General features: G+C 36.0%; 1 protein-coding gene across 3 annotated transcripts in view; it reads left to right on the top strand.

Moving 5' to 3' along the window:
- EPC2 (enhancer of polycomb homolog 2) overlaps positions 1–17,598 on the top strand; it is a 106,943-nt gene that overhangs the window by 35,296 nt on the left and 54,049 nt on the right. For all 3 annotated transcript variants that reach the window (XM_067741994.1, XM_067741995.1, XM_067741996.1), the window contains exon 2: positions 6,999–7,158. In XM_067741994.1, the coding sequence (XP_067598095.1) occupies positions 6,999–7,158 (160 nt within the window). The remainder of the gene's footprint in view (positions 1–6,998; positions 7,159–17,598) is intronic.

Genomic DNA, 17,598 nt, shown 5'->3' with positions numbered 1-17,598 from the left:
ACTGGCCTCATAAAATGAGTTTGGAAGTTTTCCCTTCTCTTCAGTTTTTTTTTTTTTTTTTTAAGATTTTGAGAAGGATTGTAGATGAGTCTTTAAAATGTTGGTGGAATTCTCTAGTGAAGCCATCTGTTGATGAGCTTTTCTTTGTTGAGAGGTGTTTGATTACTGATTGAATAGATTCAATATCCTTACTGTAGTTCACGGTTTTAATTTTTTCATGATTTAGTCTTGGTAAGCTGTATATTTCTAGAAATTTATGTGTTTCTTCTGAATTATCCAATTTGTTGTTATATAATTGTAGTAATCTCTTATGATCCCCACTGCACCCCCCCATCCCCCCACCACCCTCGTGGCATCAGTTTTAATGTCTCTCCTTCAGTTCTGGTTTTTGGTATTTGAGTGTTTCTTAGTTCGTGTAGGTAAGGGTTTGTCAATTTTGTCGATCTTTTCAAAACAACTTTTAGTTTTGTTGGTGTTTTTAAATTTCTCTATTCTTAATTTCATTTATTTCTGGTCTAATCTTTATTATTTCCTTTCTTGTACTAACTTTGGGTTTTGTTTGTTCTGTTTTTCGTTCCTTGAGGTGTAAAGTTGGGTTGTTGATTTGAGATCTCTTTTAATGTAGGTAGAAATTTATTGCTATAAACTTCCCTCTTAGTATTGCTTTTGCTGCATCCCTTAAGTTTTGTTATGTTGTGTTTTCATCTTCATTTGTCTCTTTTCTAAATTCCTTTGTAATTTCTTTCTTGACCCATTCATTGTTCAAAAGTATGTTGTTCAGTTTCTACATATTTGTGAATTTTCCAGTTTTCCCTTTGTTCTTGATTTCTACTTTAATTCCATTGTGGTTGGAAAATATACTTGATGTAATTTCAGCCTTCTTAAATTTGATAAAACTTGTTTTGTGGCCTAACATGTGATCTGTCCTGGAGAATGTTCTGTGTGAGCTTGAGAAGAATGTGTACTCTGCTGCTGTATGAAGTGTTCTGTTTATGTCTGTTAGGTTCAGCTGGTCTTTGTGTTGTTGAAGCCCTATGTTTCCATATTGATATTCTTTCTGGTTGATGTATTCATTATTGAAAGTGGAGTATTGAAATTCCCCTGACTCAGTAATTTCATATGAACTCTTCTTGAGTTCACTAATTCTTTTTTCTGCTTAATTGATTCTGCTGTTGAACCCCTCTGGGTGGATTTTTTTTTCCCCCCAATTCAGTTACTGTAATTTTCAGGTCCAGATTTTCCATTTGGTCTTTTTTATGTTTTCTATGTCTTTCTTGATATTTGCATTTTGTTCATGCATCATTTTCCTTAATTTTCTTTAGTTGTCTATTTGTGTTCTCTTAGTGCATTGAACTTTATTAAGATGATTATTTTAAACTTTTATTGTCAGAAAATTCACAGATCTCCATCTCTTTAGGGTCAGTTTCTGGAGATTTATTTTGTTCTTTTTTTTTTTTTTTTTTGCGGTACACGGGCCTCTCACTGTTGTGGCCTCTCCCGTTGCGGAGCACAGGCTCCGGACGCACAGGCTCAGCAGCCATGGCTCACGGGCCTAGCCACTCCGCGGCATGTGGGATCTTCCCAGACTGGGGCACAAACCTGCATCCCCTGCGTCAGCAGGCGGACTCTCAACCACTGCGGCACCAGGGAAGCCCTATTTTGTTCTTTTGATTGACCCATTTTTTTTCCTGTTTTTTTCATGTGCCTTTAATTTTTGTTGTAATTTGTGCATTTGAAAAAGTAGCCACCACTCCCAGTCTTTATGAATTGGCTTCATACAGGGTAAGGCCCTTACCAGTCAACTCAGGTAGGGGGTCTGGAAGCCCCTCAAACCTTTTCTGGAGATACATCTTCTTTGGGCATCTGCACATAATTTCCCAGTTAAGAGAGGTTTACTTGTTTCTTTATCCGGATCTTGTTGTAATCTTTTGCTCCCTCTGGTGTTTGTCAGTGGTACTGCAAGTTTTCTGGTGTTGCAGCAAGACTCTAAGTTCTTTTTTGTTCTCCACAACCCCCAGGCATCCAAAGAATGCTGGTTCAGTCAGCCTTCTGAGTTAAGTGAGACAGAAGATAGTCCCTTGGGCAACTTCCCAAAAAGCTGGAATGTTAGACACACGTTCCACTTTTCTCTTTCCCTCCCAAGGGAGAAGCTGTGAGCAGAATGTTTTCTCCTGATTGCTCCAAACAGTATCAGATCTTGTCTGGTTATGCAAGTTCTTGTGTGCCATTTTGCTCCCTGTTGGGCTTTTTTTGGATAAGTAGATTCATATCTTTTAACTTAAATACTAGTTCTGTTGCATTTTTTGTTCTTTCTTCAAGGACTCCAATTATATGAATGTCATTTGTTCTTTGCCTGTTTTTGTATCCTATCATTTTGTTTCTTACTCATTTTAGTTCTTTTTTCATCTTATTTTTATTCTCTTGATTATTTGACAGCCTTTATACAACACACTTATGTCTTTGAGTACATTTTGCATTGGGCTTCTAGTAATTTTAGTTTTCATCTCTGAGGTAATTGTCTTTTTCTTTCTTTCCTGAGTTCAGTCAACTCTTGCTATTTTTTTCCCCTGAGTTTTTTGCCCCCTTCTCTGATTTTAGTTTTTAAGTTCCTTATTCAGGTGACTTTTTTTTTTTTTCATATCCGTAAGTGTTTCTTTCAAGGATATTTAAGTTTGGGACATTCTTAAAGTTTTCTTCTCCACCTCCACTTTGGAGTAGAGAGAGTTCATTATTAGATGTATAGTTGAATCTCGTTTTTTGGGTTTTAATAATAGTACTAGACTTACTAGGTTTTCTTTAGTTCGTTTTTTGCAGATTTGGGGTGGTTCACAACATTCCTAGTTCAATGGTTCCCTTTTTTGTCTGTGTAGACTGTGTAGCATGATCTGCTTTTGAGGAGTAGGCAGAGAATAGCTTGTCTCGTTCTGGCTCTTTCTAGCTAGTGTTTCAAAATCCCCATCATTTGGTTTTCTGCAGGATAGGTGAGGTGGTCTCAGTTTTTATATTTTTCTTCTCTGCAAGGATTTGAAACTTCCTCTTTTGATTTTGATCTCCCAGAATTTTGCGGTATTCTGTTTTGTGCTGATGGCTCATTTCTAATTCAATTTGTTATAGTGACTTTTTAAGTTTCTTAGTCCTTTACTAGTAAGTTTACTATTATAGTGAGGTAGAGTAGGTAAATGTAGTTATTCAGTCAGGTATCTTTAATTGGGAATTTTGGATGTAAATTTTTAAAACATCAACGAATAATGTTTGACTTTGTATGCAGCCTAACCCAATACATTCTGAAACCCTACAAATTGGGGCATGAGCTTGGCAAGATGGAAAAGAGACATACAAATAATGATTCAAATTTCAGTCCTGCTGATTTCCGTCATAGAAATCATAGAGTCTTAGTGTACTCATATCCAAAAGAAAAAATATTTCTACTCTGTCCCTGTAGGATTGTGCCTGATACTTATTATACATGACTAGAAGTCATTAATTATTTAGCGTCTTTTAGTTTGCGTTTAACGGCTTTTCATGTAATTTCATGTGTTACTAGGAAAAGTATAAAGTACAGGGAAAGTATAATATTTCTAGGGAAACACAAAACGTGTTTAGGTACAATATGGTAGGTTTCAAAAGGATATTTCAGAATGTCAAAGTAACCATGAGAAGTGGTTTTTGTGTATTTTGGTGGAGAGTCCTTTCATTTAGGATGTTAAACTTTTATAGCATTTTTCTTTTTTTTTTTAGTTTATGGAAGAAATGTAGATTTACTATTTACTATAGAAAATTTCTGAAACTGCAAAAGGGGACAAAGAAGAAATACTTATAGCATTTTGTGGAGTGTTCTATTCTGTATTCTTCCAGGCTTTTTTCGTGTCAATAGAGGTCTAAATTATGTTGTTTTTTTCTACTACCTAAGAGTTCCATTTTATGGATATGACATAATAGATATACTAAGTCTGTATTTATTGCTATTTAGACTTTTTTTTTTTTTTTTGGTGCTATAAACAGTGCCATGATGAGCATTTTCATTTAGTCAGTGTTGCCCATTTCTTTGTTGCCTTTTGATGAATTCCATTAGTGGAGTTAGTGGGTCAAAGGCATGCTTTTTTAAAGGAAAGGAAATTAGGTAGTGCTTGGTTTTTAGTTATTTTTAAAAATTAGGTAACCTCACCAGTGTATGATGCAGCATGTAACAAGGAATCAGCATTACTCATGTCAACATCTTCCCCCAATAAAATGACAAATCAAAACCGGTACCTACTTTGAGCCTTTTGTATGTTTGCCACTGATTAGTCTGTAGATTAAAATGGGGGAGGTGTCATGATCTGGCCTCAATTTCTGGCTGCATCTGTCATCTGTAGGCCGCATTAAGAAGGGAGTCATCCATGATCTGTTTTTAAGTTTTTTCATTTGTAAAATTAATGTTAAATCTTAATCTATTAAAGATGTATTTCAAAATTGGATAATACCTAAAAATGTTTTGTATTTAGGGCAAAGTGAAATATATATCAAAAGAATCTCTTCAAATAAAAAATGTACTCAGTTTCCTTTTTTTACCTGTGTCTGTAGATTATTAGCATTACAAGAACATGGTTTTTTATCTGGCAGACTTTTCTAATAAGGATGGAATAGTCAAGGAACACTGGAATCAGAGTCCTGAAATTTGGCTCTCTTATACATCATTCCTATTTGCTAAGAGCAAGTCACTTGTTTCCTGAGTCTCATTTACAAAATGAGATAATATCTACGCCTGTGTCCCCAGATTGTAAGGAGCTAATAGACATGTGATTGTGGGTGTACTTCGAGAGCTGTAAAACGTATAAATGCAGGGTGGCATTGCATATTGCATCACTTTCTTTAACTAGGAGAGGTGAAATATCATGAAGGTAATAGGAAAGTATAGGCTTAAATAATGCTAGAAATTGCCAACCTCAGTCAAGGCCTGGCTTCCTAGTTTCTTGATGCTGTTTGTTTGCGTGTTTGATCCCATCACAACTTCTTAGACGACTCAAAAATTTGAGTACTAATAGATTTTAACTAAATCAATAGTAGTTTTTATATGGGGAAATTTACTTAGTGCTCCAACTTGGGATTCTACCCTATGAAGAAAAACATATTTCTTCCTTGCACTGAAGGTGAAGAAACTTTCAGATCTAAACCAGCACCCACCCTCACGTCCCTTTGTTCAATATTTGCCTTTTATTGAATGTCTCTGGGCTTTTGTCCATTTTGGATATTCTGTTTTCTCTGCCAGGGTTGTTTGCTTCTTTTCTTCTTTTGCCTTGCTAAAAATCCCTGTTGATCCTAAAACTCTTAATTTACACTTTACTTTCTTTGGACATCTTTATCCTCCCAAAACGAGTGGTTTGACTAATTGAAAAGAGATAACGCTTGTCAAGCTCAGATCGCATACTCAGGTATCTCTCTTTCACTACCTAAGTTCCTTAATGGCAAAATCTGTCTCTCATTCACTCATAATTCTCAGGGACAGGAGTAGTATCTGGTGTCTGCCAGGTACTCAGAAATGTATTGAAAGGATGGCTGCTGATAAATAAATCTTAATTTATGCATTGCAGCATAGCCAGTACTCTCTCTCTTTTTTTTAAATTGGGATATAGTTGTTTTACAATGTTGTGTTAGTTTCTACCACACAACAAAGTAAAGTAGCGTTCCCTGTGCTATATAGCAGGTTCTCATTAGATATCTATTTTATACATGTTAGTTAGTGTATATATGTCAGTCGCAATCTCCCAATTCATCCCCCCCCCTTCCCCCCTTGGTGTCCATACATTTGTTCTCTGCGCCTGTGCCTCTATTTCTGCCTTGCAGACAGGTTCATCTGTACCATTTTTCTAGATTCCACATATATGCATTAATATATTTGTTTTTCTCTTTCTGACTAACTTCACTCTGTTTGACAGTCCCTAGGTCCATCCACATCTCTACAAGTGACCCAATTTTGTCCCTTTTTAAGGCTGAGTAATATTCCATTGTATATATGTACCACATCTTCTTTATCCATTTGTCTGTCAATGGGCATTTAATTTGCTTCCATGACTGGGCTATTGTAAATAGTGCTGCAGTGAACATTGGGGTGCATGTGTCTTTTTGAGTTATGGTTTTCTCTGGGTATATGCCAGTACTCTTTTAGGTAAGGAAATAACAGAAGGCCTCTCTGATGACATGAGACTGAAGGAATTTCAGAAACAATCCATTTGGATATTTAGGAACCTTAAAGGAGAGGAGAAGTGTGGCTAGAATAAACTTTGGGAGGAGAAAAGTAGGAAATAAGGTCAGAGAGGTATAAAGCCTTGTAAGCGTTGAGTGATTTTAACCTTTAATCTAAATATGAAGGGGATCCTTTGGGGAATGACATGACCTAATTTACTACCTTCCACAAGGTAAAGGTGCTTTGTTGGGAATGGTCCATAGTGGGTCAAGGGAGAAAGTGTCCATTAAGTGGTGGAGGTAATGAAAAGTTACTAGAATCTGGGTGTATTTTATAAGAACTTTTTGTTTCACCTTTGTTAAAAAATATTTCCTGCCGTGATAGTAATATATTCAGAATTTTGTACTGTTGAAGTTTCAGGTATATAAATGCAGAAGATACTTAAAATCTGTGATACAAATTCTTTTCCTGTTATTTGCATGTTTTTCTGTCATCTTGTTATTGGTGATAAACACCTCAATTAATTTAGCAAACCAGGGGATCGATTTTCTTGTAATGTTAAATTCTTGAGATGTTAAATTCTAGTTTGTGAATGTTTAATCTTTTTTGAAAAAATCCTACTTATTAAAATTGTAATCATCTAACATGGTATCAGTATGAGTACAAGTATTAAGGGAGAATGATAGCAATGTTTTCTGAAGGTCTGTGGCAAAGGAACTGTTTAGAATTGATTCTTAAAGCACTGTGCAATTATTGAACAGTAAATTGTAAATAGAATTTTGCATTGAATTGACATTATTAAAACAACTCATGTTGCCTACTTTACATTTTCCAGGAACATCATTTACAGCGAGCTATTTCAGCACAGCAAGTGTTCAGAGAAAAAAAAGAGAGCATGGTCATTCCAGTTCCTGAGGCAGAGAGCAATGTCAACTATTACAATCGCTTGTACAAAGGAGAGTTTAAACAGCCAAAGCAGTTCATTCATATTCAGCGTAAGTTTGTTAATTCATTGTTTTCTGTTTGTAATTTAAATTTATCAACCAGTGAAAAATCCTTTCTTTTTGCCCAAAGAGATTTTAATTTTTCAGTTTGTATGCACTGATTTATAGAAATGTTAAACGTGAAAGAATAAAATCCCTCTATGCTTACATCTCAACTTCAAGATCATTTGGAGTGTGAGTTGCATTTGGAACATTTGATAGTTATGTAGTACAGGATTTTCTATAGCACTTACACTTTATCATACAGCTAAAAGGTGGTAGATTACCATACCCAAATAAAAATTTATTTTTCAAGGCCTAGTGGCAATTATGCTGATTAGGGGCAAGTCTTCTAAAATTTTTAGAATTAGATCCTACACTTCTACCTTCATGTAGTTTCTATGGAATTCTAATTCTGCCTCCTTCGATCCTCTTATTTTTGTCCCCATCGTTACTATTTAAATGATCACCATCTTTTGCCTTAAAACTGTTTCACTGATCTCCTGACTGTTCTGTTTACTATCCACCATCTCCTATCTTTACCCTCTTCTAACCTATCTTCTCCACAGGTCCACTGGCACCAGAGTGGTCTTCTGATCAAATCATGATGTGCCTTAAAATCCTACTGTTGTTCTTTATTCTACAATAGGAATTTTCAGCTAATTTTGCAGACAGAATGCTGGTGTCTTGGTATCTTGTCTGGCTGTGTTTAAAAAAAAACAACCTTTAGTAGTTTGTTAAAATAGAGATTCTAGGGCTGTGTCAGGCCTCCCTGTATGAGAATCTCTGGTATGCAGCCTGGTAATAAGTTTTTTTAAAAAGTTCTCCAGGTGATTCTGAAACGTCTCCAGATTCAAGGCTGGCTGTAAGATCTACTATTTTTCATCGATTCTAAGATGTGCCTTTGTCATATTTGAAATGAGATTACATCTTAAATTGCTTTTCTCGTGGATTAAAATCTGGTTTGTCTAAAGAGAATTTCTACTTGTTTTTGCCAGGCATCTGGGGACCAACCTGAGACCACCTTAAAGTCTTTACTTGTTTGTTTTGTTTTATTTGTTTGTTTTTGGACCACACTGGTAGCTTTAGTTTTATTTGTTTGTTTTTTTAGACCACACACGTAGGCTGTAGACCTGCTTGGAATTCAGTTCTCCGCGAGAGGTTTTTTCTCCCCTCCTTCCACCTAAGGGCAAGTTGAGAAATATAGTTTCATGCTGTTCCTTTCTACATGGCTGGTTTCTTTCTTTATCTTATGCTGAGGCTGTTGCCCTTTGGTAGTATAGCTTTATGCAGGAGTATTCTATTAAATTTATTGATAGACCCCAATATAAAGCTTTTTTTTTTCTTTCTTGCAGTACATAAAGTAATGGTGCATCTTATATAGATTTGACAAAATTTAGTAATAGCCAGATTCTCTAATTCGAATACAAGGCCCTTTGTGATTTGTTACCTGCTACCCCTTTAACCTCATTTCCTGTTGCTCTTTCCCTCACTCTTTGCATCATAGGGAATAACTTAAAATTATCCACATTTGCCTTGTTGTTTCACATTTCACATTTCCTTGCATATGCTATTCAAGTCTTCTTTCCCTTTCTGTAGCTCATTTAAGACCTAACTCCCTTTTGAAGCTTACCCTGATTTCTCATTCTACCTCTCTTTGCTTATCTTAGTACCTTGTACATACCTCTAACAGAGGACTCAGCATACTTGATTGCAATTGTTTGTAGCCATTCTTTCTCTCCTTTTAGACTGTGAGCTCCTTGAGGGCAGGGACTATGTTTTATTTTCCCTTTGTATCTTTAGTGTTAAATGCATGGCTTATAGATGCTCAATAAATGGCATGTTTGTTGACTGGTTCAATTGTTTTTAAATGGCTTAAAAGCCCTTAGGTGTCAAAAGCATTTTCCAGAGACTTTTCCCCTAAGGATTCAAGAGAAATACACTTGCAAAAATTGTGTGATTTGTTTCCACTATGTCTTTGACTTTGAGTCCCTTTAGCATGTTGAATTTTCCTTGTCTTTGTATCAGGAATGAGATAGCTGTTCTTAATATGAATTTTAAGGATTTTTTAAGCCAACGTATCCCCTCCCCCCTTTTTTTGTATTTTAATAACAATGTAGCTGGACAATAGGACCATTTGTAAAAGCCATTGTAGGAAACTGGAACCAGAAACTGGATGTAACCCATCTGGGTGGGGCCCATTAGATACAATAAACATTAATCTGTGTTGTTTTTTTCATTTCATTTTATTCTATTGTTGTAATAAATGGAATAAAAATAATAGAAAATTATTTTAACTTTCATTTTTTCTCTTTTAGTCTGTCAGCATATATATATTTTATATACTATACTAAATTGTACTACACATACAGTTTTTTTCCTGCCTTTTCTACATATATTTTAAGTTCCTCAGGTTTTTGTAGTCTCCTATTGTCATTTTCAATGTGTATATAATTTTCTATCAAATTTATATTCCATTATTTGCTTACCTCTATGCCTATTATTGACCTTAAGTTTATCTGTACTAAAATTTAAACTCGTTATTGTTGACTCTTTTTTTCAAGGAAGGCTTGATATAACTTCTTTCTAAGCCCTTGAATACAAGGAATTTCAGAAAATATTGCTCTGGATTTTTCTTTTTCTTTTAATGATAGATTTGAAAGAATCACCTCCCATTTCCCTGGCTAGAAAAGCATAGTTGCCACAGTAGGGCAGCTTAGCTCAGGCCCATCACATTGCTTGCCTGGGCTCTGGCAGACACCTTTGTATTGGTCTGCCAAAGTATTGTATTGTATTGCTCTGCTCTTGTCTTTGTACCTTCCAGTCATCCACACTGCCACTGTTGTGATTGGTACCCATTTAGAATTTTTCAAAGACTCACTGTTGCCTGTGGGATAAAATTTTAACATATTTGTATGGTGTTTAAGGCCCTCCTTTGTGCCTGTCCAGTCACAATTTGCTGTGTATTCTTCCACCATGACATCAGCCTCATTGAAATGAACTGTTGGAGGTCTGTTTCCTCCACTAGACTGTAAGTTCCTCAGGAACAGAAGCTGCATCTCATTCTCCATACATTCCTACACTACAGTCTCAGTACACCGCACCCCACCCCCCATTCCTCTAACCCTTCACACTTCCAGATACAATAATAATGAGCTCCTTTTAGATCTCTGACTTATCTCTTATTTTTTCATGCCTCCAGGGCTTTACATAGCCCTTTACTTCTCTTCTCCTCTTTTTAAAATACCACTTGTTCTTCAAGGCTCGTCTCCAGGACTACCTTTAGGAGCCTTTTCCTGACCCCTCTAAGCAGGGTTCTTGGCACTGTTTACCTCAAGCCCTCCTGTGTTGTGTGCATCGACCACCTGCAGTTGTGATTGTTTGCCCTCTGTTGCTTCACTAGTTCATAAGGCTCATTGAAAGGAGGGACTTCTTTTTTCCCTTTTAATTTTACTGCTTACTGTAGTACCTAGCATATGATTAGGTATGCAGTTAAATATTTGCCAAATAAATAAATCAGTGAATGAATGGTGAAGATATAAGCGTACACATCATGACTTTTTTGAGACATTGATCTCGTAGGACTCAAAATTATATACAGAATAAAATACAAGAATAAAATTATTGGTGTGTACAGTGAAATTGAGAGACCTGCTCTGTGGATCAGGTTAAAAATTGAGCTCACTTATTCACCAACAGTGTCATTTTAGGACAAAAATTATCTGCCAAGAAGGAGTTAGGAGTGGAATGACTCCAGTCTTGGTGTGGATGTGAGATAAACCTGCCTGTTCTTTCCTGTCCCTTTTGGTACCAGTTCGCCATAGTAACCCATATTGGTATTCTGGGGAACTTATTTAATCACAACACATTGTGGTGTTCTGACCAGGTCGAAAGCATCTTGGTGACCTATAGTCATTGATGACCCAAGATACTCAAACTGTTCCTCATTTAAGCTAATTCTACACATTGGTCAGTTGTGTGACATACAGAAAATGCTACTTCTGTTTTACTTACTGTTATAACAAATTTACTTTGGGTACCTCAACCCAGATGTTAAAATTCTTTCATTCCTTTTGGAGTTTAAGAACTTCATTAAATTCAAGATCCAAACCTTTTTTTTTTTTAAGGAAATGACTGTTTACATAGCAATAAATTCTTTATTTTGACCTCCCATTACCCCTTTTACTTAATATCATATTTTACAGTATCTCAGAATTTTAGAAAGTGAAAGAACTTAAGATATTGTTTCATAAGTATTCTGTAGTTAATTTATGTCCAGTTTTGAACTCAATTAAATGCTTCTTTGAAACAGGACTCCTTTGCTTGTTTTGAAATGAAGGTTCACTTCCCCTTCTCAGTGCATTACTCCTACACACACAAATCAGTAGAATGTCTCACCTGTTTCTTGGCTGAAAGAAAGAGTTCAGGAGAAGGAATTGGTGGGGTAGCACCCCTTGTTATCTGTCAGGCAGGGAGAGGAACCCACTCAAAGGAAACTGAATTCTGCTGTTTGTGTCTGCAGCCAACATCTTAAGCCCTGGGAAGGTGCCTGTCCATGCGTGTACACTGCTGTACACCTCAGTACACTTGAAACTGACTCCTCAGTTCAGTGAAGCTGACCGTTGTCAAGTCTACAATTGGAAAAGAAGAAAAATTCTGCTTATTTAGTGTAAGGTGGACGTATGTATTCTACTAGGTTTTCAGCAAGAGTGAGACAGATGATGATCTAACATCCAACTTTAATTTCATTATCCTTGGAATGTTATTTGCTGTTAACAAAAATGATGATAACTGACCTTTTGCTTTGGCAGGGCAAATATGTTTTGATTGGAAGGAGTTGGAGAAGATACCAAATGAAGAGCATTGTTTTGTTTATACAGTAAAACTTTTTGGTGGAAAGGATGCATTCTAGGAACATCATTTCTTGTAAAAATGTCACTGGATATCTATTAAGAAATCAAATTGAGCAGAAATAACATCACACATTTAAATAAATACCAGAAAAGCCAGGCCACAAGTATAGGAGTGGATTGTATCAGATTTGTGGATAACACATTCCAGGTGAAGCTAGATTCCAGGTTGAGGTGGTTAGAGGAGTGATATCAGGGGCAGTGAGCAAGGTCAGGCCCTGAGGGCAACCTGCATTCAGGTTAGCTGGCTTTAAGGGTCTTCCTCTCTTCTCAAGATTGTGCTGAGCCTCCTATCCTTGGATAAAGCTGTGAGTGTGGGCAGTAGTGCTAAAATGGTAGAGCAGTATCTGGGTAACTACTAATCCAGGAAAGGATGAGGAGCCCTAAAACTTAGAAAATTACATATTAAGTCATTCCAGGTATTTGGGAAAATGAAATAATCATTTGACAGTCTGGGATAGAGAAGTGAAAGAGAAGTCTGAGTACAAGGAGCATGCCCCTTGGGCCTATATGCATTTACTTATGTCCACTATTTTTAAAAAATTACCAAGGGCATTTTTCACAGAACTAGAACAATACTTTTAAAATGTGTGTGGAAACAGAAAAGACCCTGAATAGCCAAAACAATCTTGAGAAAGAAGAACAGAGCCAGAGGAATCATGCTCCCTGACTTCAGACTATACTACAAAGCTACAGTAATCAAAACAGTATGGTACTGGCACAAAAACAGACACGTAGATCAATGAAACAGGATAGAGAGCCCAGAAATAAACCCACTTGCTTATGGTCAATTAATCTACAACAAAAGAGGCAACAATATACAATAGAGAAAAGACAATCTCTTCAATAAGTGGTGTTTGGAAAACTGGACAGCTACTTGTAAAAGAATGAAATTAGAACATTCTCTAACACCATATGCAAAAATAAACTAAGAATGGATTAAATGTAAGACTGGATACTATAAAACTCCTAGAGGAAAAAATAGGCAGAACACTCTGACATAAATTGCAGCCATATTTTTTTGGATGTGCCTCCTAAAGTAAAGGAAATAAAAGCAAAAATAAACAAATGGGACCTAATTAGACTTAAAAGCTTTTGTGCAAGAAAGGAAACTACTGACAAGATGAAAAGACAATGTACGGAATGGCAGAAAATATTTGCAAATGATATCAATAAGGGATTAATATCCAAATATATAAACAGCGCATACAACTCAACATCAAAAACACAACCTGATTTATAAATGGGTAGAAGGGGACTTCCCTGGTGGTCCAGTGGTTAAGACTCAGCACTCCAATGCAGGGGGCGCGTGTTCAGTCCCTGGCAGGGAAACTAAGATCCCACGTGCTGCCTGGCATGGCCAGAAAAACGAGGGGGGGCGGGCAGAAGAACTGAATAGACATTTTTCCAAAGAGGACATGCAGATGGGCAACAGGCACATGAAAAGATGATCAGCATCACTAATCATCATGGAAATGCAAATCAAAACCACAATGAGGTGTCACCTCACACCTGTCAGAATGGCTGTCATCAAAAAGAAAAAAAATAACAAACGTTGGTGAGGATGTAGAGAAAAGGGAACCCTCATACACTGTTGGTGGGAATGTAAATTGGTGCAGCCACTGCAGAGAACAGTATGGAGGTTTCTTAAAAAGCTAAAAATAGAACTACCATACGACCCAGCAGTACCAATCCTGGGTGTATATCTGAAAAAAACAAGAACACTAATTTGAAAAGATACATGCACCTCAATGTTCATAGCAGCATTATTTACAGTTGCCAAGATACGGAAGCAACCTAAGTGTCCATAAACAGATGAATGGATAAAGAAGATGTGGTATATATACACAATGAAATCCTGCTCCCAAGCATGCTCCCAAGACCTTGTAATTAAGGGAGCCAGAATTTGAACCAGGCAGTCAGATTCCAGAATCCATGCTTTTTTTTTCTTCTAGTTTTATTGAGATATAGCTGACATACAGGACTGTGTAAGTTTAAGGTGTACAGCATAATGATTTGCCTTACACATATTTTGAAATGATTACCAGAATAAATTTAGTTAACATCCTTCACTTCATATACAGAAAAAGAAAAAAGAATAAAAATATTTTTCCCCCTGTGATCTGAACTCTTAGGATTTACTCTCTTAACAGCTTTCATATGTAACATAGAGCCATGTTAACTATAGTCATCATGTTGTACATTACATCCCCAGAACTTACTTATCTCATAACTGGAAGTTTGTACCTTTTGACCACCTTCATCCAGTTATCCCTCCCCCAGCCTCCCACCTCTGGTAATCACAAGTCTGATCTCTCTTTCTATGAGTTTGGGATGGGGGGGTTGGAAATTTTTTTTTTTATATCTACTTCTAAGTGAGATCATACAGTATTTGCTACCTTTCTCTGTCTGACTCAATTCACTTAGCATAATGCCCTCAAGGTCCATCCATAATGCCCGTAAATGGGCAGGATTTCCTGCTTTTTAATGGCTGAATAATATTCCATTGTACCACAACTTTAGTTTGTTGATGGGCACTTAGGTTGTTTCTATGTCTTGGCTATTGTAAATAAGGCTGATGCAGACATGGGGGTGCATATATCTCTTCAACACAGTGTTTTCATTTCCTTTGGCTTATTCCCAGAAGTGGGGTGGCTGAATCATATTGTAGTTCTATTTTTAACTTTTTGAGGAACCTCCATACTGTTTTCCATAGTGGTTGTATCAATTTGCATTCCTACTGGCAGTGCACAAAGGGTTCCCTTTCCTCCACATACTTACCAGCATTTGTTATCTCTTGTCTTTCTGGTGCTGGTCATTCTAACAGGCATGCGGTAATATCTTGTGATTGTGATTTGCGTTTCCCTAATAATTAGTGAGGCCAAGCATCTTTCCATGTACCTGTTAGCCATTCATGTATCTTCGTTGGACAAATGCCTGTTCAGGTCCTTTACATAGTTTTAAGTGGATTAATAGGGTTTTTTTTAAACATTTTTAGATTTACAAAAGATTGAGCAGATAGTACAGCAAATTCCCATATACTACCTCCTACACACACACACACACACACACACACAAAATTTCCACAATTATTATCTTGCATTAGTGTGGTACATTTGTTACAGTTAATGTAGTCAGTACCTTATTAACTAAAATCCATTCTCTTTGGTGTTTGTGTTGTACAGTTTTATGGATTTTTAAAAATCCATGTCATAGATCCACCATTACATTACCTTATAGAATAGTTGAATTACGATAAAAACTCCCTGTATTTTCACCTATTCATTCCTTCAAATCCCTGGCAACCACTGATCTTTTTGCTCTCTCTGTAGTTTTGCCTTTTCCAAAATGTAATATAGGTGAAATTATACAGTACATAGGCTTTTCAGACTAGCTTCCTTAACTTATCAGTTTGCATTTAAGATTCTTCTAATTTTTTTTGGCTTGATAGTTTTTTTTTTTAATCATTGAATAATATTCCATTGTATGGATAATTCAGAGTTTGTTTATTCATTTACCTATTGAAGGACACCTTGGTTGCTTCCAATTTTTGGCAGCTATGAAAAATGTACTCTAAGTAATAGCATGTTTTTATGTGGACGTAAGTTTTTAATCTCTTTTGGGTAAATACCTAGGAGTGCAATTGTTGGTTTGTACAGTAAGGCAGTGTTTAGCTTTGTAAGAAACTGCCAAACTGACTTCCAAAGTGGCTATTCCATTTTGCACATCTACCAGCAGTGAACGAGAGCTCATGTTGCTCTGTATCCTCATCAACTTTTGGTATTGTCAATTTTAGAATTTTAGCTATTCTAATAGGTATGTAATGGTATCTCATTATTTTGACTTGTAATTCCCTAATAACCTAGGATGTTGAGTACCTTTTCGTATCATTATTTGCAGTTTGTATATCTTCCTTGGTGAGGTGTCTGTTGGATCTTTTACCCATTTTTTAATTGGGATCTTTGTTTTCTTACTGTTGAATTTTAAGTGTTCTGTGTATATTTTGGAGTCCTTTATCAGATATGAGTTTTTTAAATATTTTCTCCCAGTCTGTGGTTTTCTTTTCATTCTTTTAATAGTGTCCTTCATAGAGGAGAAGTTCTTAATTTTAAAGAGGTCTAACTTAATTTTTTTCTTTCATGGATCTTGCTTTTGGTGGTATTTCTGAAATTTCATCACCAAACATAAGAGCATCTAGATTTTCTCCTATGTTAACTTTCTAGTAGATTTATAGGTCTGTTTTACATTTAGGTCTGTGATTCATTTTGAGTTAATTTTTGTGAAGGGTGTAAGGTCTGTGCCTAGATTCATCTTTTTTAATATGGATGTCCAGTTGTCCCAGCACTGTTTGTTGAAAAGACTATTCTTTTTCCATTGAATTTGTCTTTGCTCCTTTGTCAAAGATCAGTTGAGTGTATTTGTATGGGGCTATTTCTGGACCCTCTGTTCTCTTCCACTGATCTTTTTGTCTATTTTTTGGTCAATAGCACACTGTCTGAATTACTGTAGCTTCATAGTAAGTCTTGAAGTCAGTCCTCTAACTTTATTCTTCTTCAGTATTCTGTTGACTATTCTGGATTTTTTTGATTCTTCATATAAACTTGAGAATCACTTTGTCAGTACTGATTGATACACAAAATGACTTGCTGGGATTTCGATTGAGATTGCATTGAATCTTTAGATCAAGTTGGGAAAAGCTGATGTGTTAACCAAATTGAGTCTTCCTACCCATAAACATGACTGTCTTTGCATTTATTTAATTCTTTGATATGTTTCACCAGAGTTTTGTTGTTTTCCTCATATAGAACTTTTACGTATTTTGTTAGATTTGTACCTTAATGTTTCATTTTTTTGGATGCTAATGTAAATGGTTTTGTGTTTTTAGTTTCAAATTCCACTTTCTCATTGCAGTATATAGGAAAGTGTTTGACTTTTGTATATTAACCTTGTATTCTGCAACCTTGCTATAATCACTTAGTTCCAGGAGTTTTGGGTCAGTTCTTTAATAGAATGTATATACATATGTACATAGACAAGCTTATCATCTGTGAACAAAGACAGTTTAATTTCTCCCTTCCCAGTCTTTATAGCTTTCGTTTCCTTTTTTTTTTTTTGTCTTACTGCGTTAGCTGGGACTTCTGGTACAACGTTGAAAAGCAGTGGTGAGAGGGGACATCCTTGCATTGTTTCTGATATTGGTAGGAAAGCTGTTAGTTTCACACCACTAAGTATGATGTTTGCTGTAAGTTTTTTGTAGATGTTGTTTATCAAGTTGAGGAAATTTCCCTCTATTCCTAGTTTGCTGTCAGTTTTTATCATGAATGGATGTTGGATTTTGTTAAATGCTTTTTCTGCACTATTTCTGCATCAGTAATCTAATCTTCCACCTGTGGGAACTGTAAAAGGAAGAGCAAATTAAATCCAAAGTAAACAGAAGAAAAGAAATAGGATAAGAAATAGAGCAGAAATCTACTGATACCAATAGAGTTTTGGTTTTTGGTTTGACCAGAAACCAAAATAGAGCAGAAATAATTATATCTAT

Source organism: Pseudorca crassidens, chromosome 6 (genome assembly GCF_039906515.1).
Source record: "Pseudorca crassidens isolate mPseCra1 chromosome 6, mPseCra1.hap1, whole genome shotgun sequence".
NCBI classification, from domain to species: Eukaryota; Metazoa; Chordata; class Mammalia; order Artiodactyla; family Delphinidae; genus Pseudorca; species Pseudorca crassidens.
Note: the sequence above shows the minus strand (reverse complement) of the source record. Positions and strands in the feature narration are given on the sequence as shown.